The 10,147-nt window shown below is 35.2% G+C and overlaps 1 protein-coding gene across 2 annotated transcripts; it reads left to right on the top strand.

Moving 5' to 3' along the window:
* The first annotated feature begins 907 nt into the window (after positions 1-907).
* On the top strand, positions 908-9,657 carry LOC116506964 (left-right determination factor 2-like). Of its 2 annotated transcripts, XM_032214862.1 has the most exons (5): positions 908-2,233; positions 4,799-5,020; positions 6,226-6,469; positions 7,550-7,789; positions 8,840-9,657. In XM_032214862.1, exons 2-5 carry the CDS (start codon positions 4,885-4,887, stop codon positions 9,177-9,179), a joined length of 960 nt encoding a protein of 319 aa, XP_032070753.1. In that variant the 5' UTR covers positions 908-2,233; positions 4,799-4,884; the 3' UTR covers positions 9,180-9,657. The 2 variants fall into 2 exon arrangements, with proteins under 2 accessions (XP_032070753.1, XP_032070752.1); XM_032214861.1 differs by lacking the exon at positions 908-2,233 and having other exon boundaries at positions 3,124-5,020.
* Positions 9,658-10,147: the final 490 nt, after the last annotated feature.

Genomic DNA, 10,147 nt, shown 5'->3' with positions numbered 1-10,147 from the left:
ATGTAGTCCTCAATGGAACTGCATCTACATGGAAGGAAGTATGCAGTGTATTACTCCAAGGCTCTCTTTTAGGCCCAGTACTCTTCAACATCTTCATCATTGATTTGGATGAGGGGATAAATGGGGAACTCATCAAATTTGCAGATGACACCAAGATGGCAGGAATAGCCAATACTCCAGAAGATAGGCTTACGATACAGAAGGATCTTGACAAACTTGAACATTAGGCACTATCTAACAAAATGAAATTCAATGGTGAAAAAAGTAAGGTTCTACATTTAGGCAAGAAAAACCAAATGCACAGGTACAGTGTAGGTGGTACCTTCCTCAATAGTAGTAACTGTGAGAGGGATCTTGGAATCCTAGTGGACAACCATTTAAATATGAGCAGTGTGCAGCAGCTGCCAAAAAGCCAACACAGTTCTAGGCTGCATAAACGGGGGGATAGAATCAAGATCACGTGAAGTGTTAATACAATTTTATAATGCCTTGGTAAGGCCACACTTGGAATACTACATTCAGTTTTGGTCGCCACGATGTAAAAAAGATGTGGAGACTCTAGAAAGAGTGCTGAGAAGAGCAACAAAGATGATTAGGGGACTGGAGGCTAAAACATAGGAGGAACTATTGCAGGAACTAAGAAGGACTAGGGGAGACATGATAGTAGTCTTCCAATATCTCAGGGGTTGCCACAAAGAAGAGGGAGTCAAGCTATTCTCCAAAGTACCTGAGGGCAGAACAAGAAGCAATGGGTGGAAACTAATCAAGGAGAGAAGCAACTTAGAACTGAGGAGAAATTTCCGGACAGTTAGAACAATTAATCAGTGGAACAGCTTGCCTCCAGAATTGTGAATGCCCCAACACTGGAAGTCTTTAAGAAGATGCTGGATAGCCATTTGTCTGAAATGGTGTAGGGTTTCCTGCCTAGGCAGGGAGTTGGACTAGAAGATATGAAAGGGTGCTATTAGATTCCTCCAGATCTGATGCAGAAGACACAAAAATGATGACTGAAAGAAAAGAAACAAAATCTCTATGGAGTCTTTGGTGTTCTTTGAGCTTGGTTGTTTGTTTGCAGATGTTTCATTACTTAACTAGATAACATCATGAGACTCACACTTCAAGGCTCACCTATGCTTATTCTTTCCTACCGGGTTAATAACTTCATGCAGTTATACTGGTAGCTACAGAAAACATCAAGTCAAATCAATCTCTCATTTTAAATCTCTCTGAACACATTATTACATTTTCTATAGTGATTTTTTTCATTGAAAATGCTTTCTGATCATCTCTCTGAAAGAACCTGCCAGTGTTACTCTTCTAACATTGCTTGCTTTTTATTTGCAAAAATCAAAGCACTAGACAGATTTTAAAATGCCAGCATTCAACTAAAGTTGTGCTGTTGGTATTATGCAAATAAAAAAATGTTTTTTTTAACTATGTGAAATCATCCCATGGAAAAAGTTCACATGAGAACAAAAATGTTTCCCACATTAATATGAGTTACATGAAACCAATTATACATGAAACAGCATCCAATTATATCACAACAATTGTAATATATTTGTAATACAATATATGATTATAACTAAGGCACACCAGATTAAAAAAACCAAACTTTTAAGTTTATTAACTGATATCCGTGTTGTCTGATTTTTATTTCCCATCTTTATTTTTCTAATGAATGAAATATATTGTTTCAAACTAGAAGCCTACCTAGATTTTATTTGTATGGAAGCTGGAGAACATGCTAAGGAAGTTAACATATAATAGATCAGGATATTGTTGAATGATGTTTTGTTCTGATTTAAATATGCTTACCCAAATAAAGCCAAACACCATGATAACATGATGTTTGGATCTTACCCAAATAAAGCCAAACACCATGATAACATGATGTTTGGATCTAGTCCATGGTAACACTCTGGGCAAGGCAAATATTTATGTGTATTAAGTGAGAACTGAAATTCATATAAAGACATCCTATTCAGGAAGGGCCTGGAGATTTAGCTAGGCTACTGTGCCTATAGGTTTGGCGAGCCTTGGCAATGGCTATATTAAATGAAGGTATGATTTATATTTGCCCGCTGACTGTGATGATATTTTATTGAATTTTTAATCATGATGTTAGAAGAGTTGTGTGCTGCTGTGTTGTGTTGTGTATACTTATTTTCTCCATCTTAGGCTCAGCTGCAGCTGTTGCTTGGGCAGACCAGGAATCCAGAAGCAAGAAAAGGTATGTACAGCAGAGCTGTTGTTCAGCATATTGGCACTTTCATTTCAAAATGGGTATTCTGAAGTTGGGAAAGGAGCATAGGTGAGGCCTATTTTGATGGAATGGTATGAATACCTGTGGAATTCTGCACAATAAAGATAAAACCAGTCACAGCAAGTGGCAACCTCGACTTGGCTCCTGATCAGCATTGGGTCTGGTTACTAAATTGACCAGAGACCATCAAGGAATAGCAGGATAGACCAGGAAGTCAAACCAGCATTCTGGAAAAAAAGCAGCAACAAATCACTTCTACAGGGAAACAAATCCTTTCTTGTTACCAGGAAAATTACATTGATGTCTTTGTGATGTTTCCAGGAGTTGAATGCAACTCGGAGACTGTATTCTTTATAGAAACTCTATAGGAAGATTTTCTTTCTCTCTTGTAACTGTACAAGCTGGGCCACCCACTGAATGGTGGCAGATTCAGCATGCTAATGACTTAATTTCCTGTGCAAAGATATGGAGATTAAGAAAAGATTAAACAAATTGATAGGGGATTAATAGCTATTAGGCTTGATGGCCTTGTGCTGGTTTAGGATTTACAATTATTCCTGACTTCAAATGCCAGATGTTGGGATTGTCTATTATACTCATGTCCTGGATGAGACTTTCTTAGACATGTGACTGACCATTGTGGAACAATATGCCAATCCAACGTATTTCCCAAAATAATGCTTTGGGATGAGAGTAAGTGTAACAGTTGTATTTCTTTTTATTTATTTTATTCAAAGCAAAGCATTCAAATACAAACTTTAAAAAAGGAAAAAATACAAAAACAAAACTAAGACAAAAATACAAAACATATATAAAAAGCTAAACAAGACTACATCAAAAAGCACATAAAACAAAACAAAACAGACATATACATAAATTGTCTCTCATAGTTGAATACTGATAAATATATTTCAAAAATAATAACTCCTCCCCCTTGAGAAGCACACACACAATTTGTAAATTTCTACAACACAATTTACCCAACCCACTTAGCCTGACATTGTTCTAGTATATGAAAACATTAACAGGTAAAACCAACAACTAAATTAAACTTCTAAGCCCTTTGTTAGCAATCTATTTATTGTATTTCACTAGCAGAAAGTCCACAATGGCTTTTGGTGTACCACAAGTCACAACAATCATTGTATCTACAGTAGTCTATCCAGGTCAAATATCAAATGTAGTAGTTTTCTGAAACTTTAAAGTAGCCATGTATTTTTACACAATGAGATGCAAGATGGGATGGTCACAAAGTTGGGTGATTTTAAAAAAGAAGTAGAGAAATTTGTTATACCTAGGGCAATCTCTGGTTAGTAGTCATTATGGTAATGTTTTAAGAGCAATAGATTTCATAGCTCCTGGAAAAATTATGGAGAGGTAACAGTTATCCTAGGGCCTAGGCCATGCTTGATTATTTTTGATATATAGTCCATCTGCAAGAACAAAATGTTAGAGTAGCTTTTCATGTGAAATTGTTCTTATTGTTTTTCAATGCATTAAAGTTGGGCACAGCAAATAACTAGATATTTCAGTACAAAGACAAAAATATAAGTTTTCCTAAATTGAAAAAGTAGAGGGGAGCTCTACTTTTTATTTTTCTAATTTTGTAGTGATTGGTATCACTGCAATAATACATTTTTTTAAAGCTTGAGTTTTGTGAAACAACAAATTACATCTACAAACTAGGACAAACATGCTTTTAAATATATATAATATACTTAAAGTTAGATGAAACCAAAATAAACACAATGCAAATCCACATTCAAAAGGTTTGGTCTATATATTTTTAGGTTTTAGAAATTAAAAAGTATTATGCAAGGGCCAGGGAGAGATGGTGTCACGATTAAGTAGTATTTGGCAACATTGTCATTTACAATGTTCACACACCTAACAACAACAAAATAATAGCCCATAATCACCAGCGCCCTAGTATCAGATTACTTTGGAACATTTTATTTTAATACATATCTCTTTTGATAAAAGATATGTTTTATTTTCCTAGTCAGAGATAGAAATATTCTCCAATTTGGAACTTTCCAGAGTGTCCAAAGTTTCATAGATATGGAATTTGAATTTCCATTTGATTTTATAACAATCTTCAGTTGATGGAATAGGGTCTAATAATAGATATAATAATTATATAACATATATAATATAATTAGTATGCTGTTCCTCTGAATGGTGGCTAAATTATACTTCCACTGCCATCCTTATTTCTATGTTATTACTTAAACTTGGGAAGGTGTGACCATGGCTTGGATGTATCCAAGAAGATGTAACACTTCCACTTCCTCTGCCTCACTTCAGCTTGTGGAATTTGTTATGCCAGTGATATCCCACTCACTATATAAAGACATCCTATGAGTTCTCCTTCCCACTCAAACAGCCTGCAGCTTCACAGCACAATCTCTTCTCTGCCAAGAAAAACTTGTGCTGAGAAAGGAGAGATTTAGAGAGTCTTTTCCTATTTGATTGATTAGCAAAGGATGGCTGTGAGTCTTAGCTGGGCTTTAACCTCTGCCCTGTTCCTAGCTGCCACCACTACTGGATTGAGTGAGAAAGGACTCAAGCAAATATTGCTGGAGAAACTGAAACTTCCAGATGTCCCTGCTCTCCAGATGACTGACCTGGAAAATCTAGTGATTCCAGAGAATATAAGGAATAAATATATGTCCATGCTGGAGCGGCGCCGAGTGAAACGAAGAGCATTGCCAAGTTTAGCTGGGATCTTGAGAGGAGTTCCAGGCAACGCAGGTAAACTTGGTCTCATGTTTGCATGAAGCTAAAAGCAAATTCTCCATCTTCATTTGAAATCTAAAATTTTATTAATGTCAACTGCTTAACAGATTTAATCCAAACCACAGGAAAACAGGATTTCTAAGATGTTTTAAGCTAAATGTATCCACAAAGATGAAATTTGAAGTTCAGAATTTGTCTGGAAATCTAATTTATTTTTCATAAAGGGGAGATGAGGTAGTGTTGATAGCCAGTTTTAAAGATTAAAGCATAACCTAGATATTATTATATTATAGTATTGTTCATAAAATTATGTTACTTTCCTTACATTGCATTTGTTTACTGTAACACAATCTTAAATATGATTACTGAGAAAAATATTTGCTATTTAAGCACATTTTCTCCTAAATGAGGCTGGTCCTGCTTCGTTGAATATCAGATAAAAATATAATCACAAACTATGTAATTGTTATTTAAAAACAAATGAAGCAAAGTCCCATGTTATGGCTCTCACTACATAAAGAAAGAATTTTTTGGTGACTCAAACAATGAGAAATGCTTATAAAGGAAAAGAGATCTAATTTGCTATGAAAGTTGTAAATGTATTATTTTTAAAGTCTTGGAAATACATGATACATTTTGGGAGAAAAAAAACAATTGATGATTAAAGCAATTTTGTAAAACAATTATGATGCCTGGAAACTCTTTTCCCAACGTATCTGAAGGGTACCAGGTTGTGGAAAGAAAATCATGAGTAGATTTATCTTCTCTAAATATATGTCTAGCAGATGACTGTACATGACCTCCATTTGAGATGTTAGTAGTAGAAAGCATTGACATGAACAAATACCATAAAACTTTTCATTGATTTAAATATATGTGGTTGAGATAGGTCTTACTAATCACTATTTACAATTTTTATACTGTGTTTATGTAAAGGAAGGATTGACAAGTGCAAGATGGTAACAAAAATTAGAAGGAATTGGATGTCCATCTGTCTTCCCCTAGAATTTTAATGTGATCTATTTCATGTTATTTTTTCTTAAAATAGCCTTTGATAATCAGATGTCTTCTAGATATGCTGTATTATACAGTACAATCTCTACCAGATTTTTGAAACATCACTCTTCCAGAGAAATAAAGAATCGTCTATTTCCTGTATACTTCTTGTGGCAGTTTGAAATAATGATTTAAAAGTGTTCCTTCTGTTTCCATCCTCAAAGATATCTCAGGAGACATTCTCTATTCAGACACCACCCGTCAGAACCTGATCTTCGACATGGAGGGCAGGATTCCAGAAAACAGTGAAGTTACCATGGCCGAACTGAAGCTTTTCAAAAAGCCCCTGGACAAGAAACATCTGCCCAATAGGCAGTCACAAAGACCAGTCATGAATGCAAGGGTGACCGTGTACTGGGTGCAACTTCAAGATAATGGCACTAACCGGACCTCTTTAATTGATTCCAGGTATAAAGGAGAGGCCACAGTCTCTTAGAGTATTTTGCAGCATGGAAAGATTATTTTGTCTCCAGTAAAGCCTTTTAAAATTATATAGTAAACATAATATAATTTAAACAATGTTTCTGCAATTCATTTTTTTTAGTACTTTCTAAGAACTTAATAATATATAAGCTGGTTCACATACTGTGTTTGGCTTAATGTAAGTGTGTGTGAATTCAGTTAATATTGTTAATAAACCATGGTTTACAGTTTGTAGCAATCTATACATCTAAGTTGCTGTAAACCATGTAATCTATAATACCATGATTCAATCTGATATGTGAATACAGCCACTTGTTCTCCTGAGAAATTATTATATTAGCCTTGAAACATAGATTAAGCCGGAGTCTCAATCTCAAGAGTGTCAGGACAGCATCCAAAATATTGGGCTAGCCATACAAAAATAGATTCTAAATAAGGCATAGCTACTATTTCTGGACTTCAGAGATCAAAATAACCACTTAGTAGTAGCAAAGAGTTAAAATTTTCTGTGTCTCCTTAGTGCCATCTAAGAGTCATCCAGGTTTTGCAGTCATAAAATAAGGTACCGGATTTGTCTATGTAGAGATTTCAATGGTTTTCAGATAGCCTCATATGATTTCTAAAAACATCATGAAAATTTAGGATCACAAAAATATTTTCCCAGTCTAGATCAATATATGTTACATTTTGGATTTATCAGTTGTATTTAATTGGTAGCAGAAATTACAATAGGGACCAGATTCTTCTTAGTTTTATACTATTTTGTATATTGTAGCATTAATTTAATACTGTTCTACTTTTCATTCATTTATTTATGTCTGTACCATTTGTGCATTTTGCCCATAATTTGTTTGAATATAGTATATTTTTACTCTGTCCAAATGTTATTTTTTATATTTTCTAGAAAAAGGAAGATAAAGTAAAAGCCTATGTTAGAAGCTATTGTTGTTAGTATTGTCGTTATTATTATTATTATTATTATTATTATTATTATATTCATAGTATGTTTGCATTAACCAAAATACTCTAAGCTCAGATAAGCATTTCATGCTTTTTAAATTTTAGATTAGTTCCCATTATGGAGTCTGGCTGGAGGAATTTTGATGTTACTCAGGCTGTACATTTCTGGCTAAAAACAAAAGCCTCTGGACCAATGCTCCTGGAAATTTGGATTGAAGGAGAAAGATTAGGCAGCTATGCCTCTGAAATAGCCAAAGGTGTGCGGTTTACAACACAGGACCCTTCAGATAAGGCACTAGGCAAACCGGAGTTGGTCCTTTACACTCTTAATTTGGAAGAATATGGGTAAGTGTCATGTGATTTCTGCATTGTGACATTGTTTCATTTCTGTCTTTCATGATGGAAAAAAAAAGCCCAGGCAGCTTCCAACCTATACTGAATAATGTTTATTTGAAGCTAGGGTCAACTGGATTTTGAGTTAGATTATTTAAGATAGTGACTGTTATGTATGTCCTTTACCTTGTTCAACTGCAAATAAATCCATGTTCAACAAGACTCTCAAGAAAGTTGGCATGACCTTGAATTTTTGCTTGCTTACTTCTGAATAAATGTTCATAGAGTGGCATACAGATCTTTTCTCATTTCACAACTAATACAAACACTTTACACTTTAATACTTTAGCAAACCACATCTGGGAGTGCTGCTAGTGGGGGGAAAATCTGGAATTAGTCTGTCTTTGATTAATTAAAATAACACCTATCAGAGGAATCAGAGAGTAATATAATCTATAATTGCTACAGGTATATAGTAAATTTATGTATACACACACACACATACACACGCACACACAAAATGAATGTGATGCAGAATATAGAGTGGTTTACAGTACAAATCCTTGATCATCAAGCAGTAAATCAGGTAATGTTAGACGAGTCCTTATAATCTGCCTGACATAACTGTTAGAGGAAAGTCTGTAGAGATTCTCAGTCATCCAGGTCATAGTTGACCCAAAGGTGCTTTTTCAGGAGGCAACTGTACTTTCTTGGCTTCCATTCCATTCCCCACTGTCCTGTCAGGACTGAAGAAGATTCTTGGATAGAAGTGGAATGTCTTTTAAAAACAACAACAAGAAAGTTCAGTTGCTTCCTGAAAAAGCACCTTTGGGACTACTGTTAGAGGGAAAAATGGAACATGTTGAAGTAGTGTGTGTGACAAAAGCCAAGAAAGTTGAGCATGTAATCAATAAACAGACATCATTAAAACAAACAAAGATATATTTTTGTTCTTGCCTAAAGTTTTGTATGTGTCAGTCTGCTTCTTGCTGAAAACTTTCAGCAAGTGGGTGTAGTCATCATCCTACATCTTAGTTGAATATTGATTTTGCTTTTTAACAGAGGACCTGGGGACTGTGGAGAAGGAAGCATGATGGTGAGATCTACCTGCTGCCGGCAAGAATATTATATCAATTTCCGTGAGTTGACCTGGACACAGTACTGGATTATTGAGCCAGCTGGCTATCAAGCTTACCAGTGTGTGGGCAGCTGCTGGCAGCCGAAGAATTTGCTGCATCATTTTGGCTATGGAGAGAGATCCTGTGCTGTGGTGGAGAGTTCTCCTCTTCCCATGATGTATCTTGTCAAAAAGGGAAACTACACAGAAATTGAAGTGGCAGAGTTTCCTAATATGATTGTAGAAAAATGTGGCTGTATAATGGACAATATAGCTGTGATCTAATAAACGTTCACAACTGGTCAGTTACAAGGAAATCTTTTTCTGCTTCAAGCACAGTAACTGCAACCGCAATACTTATTGCTCAGAATCCAAACCACATATGGTATATTGAATCTACCTGCTAATCTTGTGGACACCTTCATTGCACAATTCCAAAATATCATTTGGGGCAACACTTGGATTAGGCAACTTCAAAGATATAAACCTTTTTAAAATCATCAAATTTCTTCATGAGGCAAGATTCTAGAAAAAGTGAATGGAACTGGGGAGAAGGAAAATTAAACAAAAGCTTTGCCTGATCAGAGTTTAATGGAACGTAGAAGAAGGAAATATTCAAGCTAAACTCTTCCTGGCTCATTGATCTTTAGGTTTGATCCTCAGATGGCTGGTACAAAGAAGGAAACAAGTGATTGTTCCCAGATGTACAGTAAATACTATTTGTTCAACTTCAGATTGGTTTAAATCCACCAAATAACAGCATTCAGAAGAAGATACATTTTAACTGAATTTTGACAGAGGCTATAGTTTCCTAGAGAGAACTGCTGCCTGTTGCAGAGTAGATTATTAATGCTAACGTAAAACTGTTGGTATTGGGACAAGATTGGAGACAGATGGGTCTTTTACTTTATAGTTTTTGGATATGTATTAACAAGGGCAAGTGTATACTCTCCCACCAGACTCTCCTGAAGGGTCTTTGTCAGAAAAGATCAGATTCTAAGTGCCAGAAAACAAGTTCACCTTTGTTACAAGACTGTCCTACATATGGTATGATTTTTTGCCATTGATATGAATGGCACATATTCATTTCCTATAAGAAGAGTAAAGTAGTATTTCAAGAATACCAAAGCAATGGAGAATCACAGTGGATATTACCCATATAGCTTCCTTCCTTTTGTCTCTTACCTTTAACATGATTTTCTATCATGTTTCAAAATTGACCCAGAATTTTATTGTCTTCTGTAAAACAAAAT

This window comes from Thamnophis elegans, chromosome 4 (assembly GCF_009769535.1).
Source record: "Thamnophis elegans isolate rThaEle1 chromosome 4, rThaEle1.pri, whole genome shotgun sequence".
Lineage (NCBI taxonomy): Eukaryota > Metazoa > Chordata > Lepidosauria > Squamata > Colubridae > Thamnophis > Thamnophis elegans.
The sequence above is the reverse complement of the archived record's forward strand: the minus strand, read 5'-3'. Positions and strand labels throughout refer to the sequence as shown.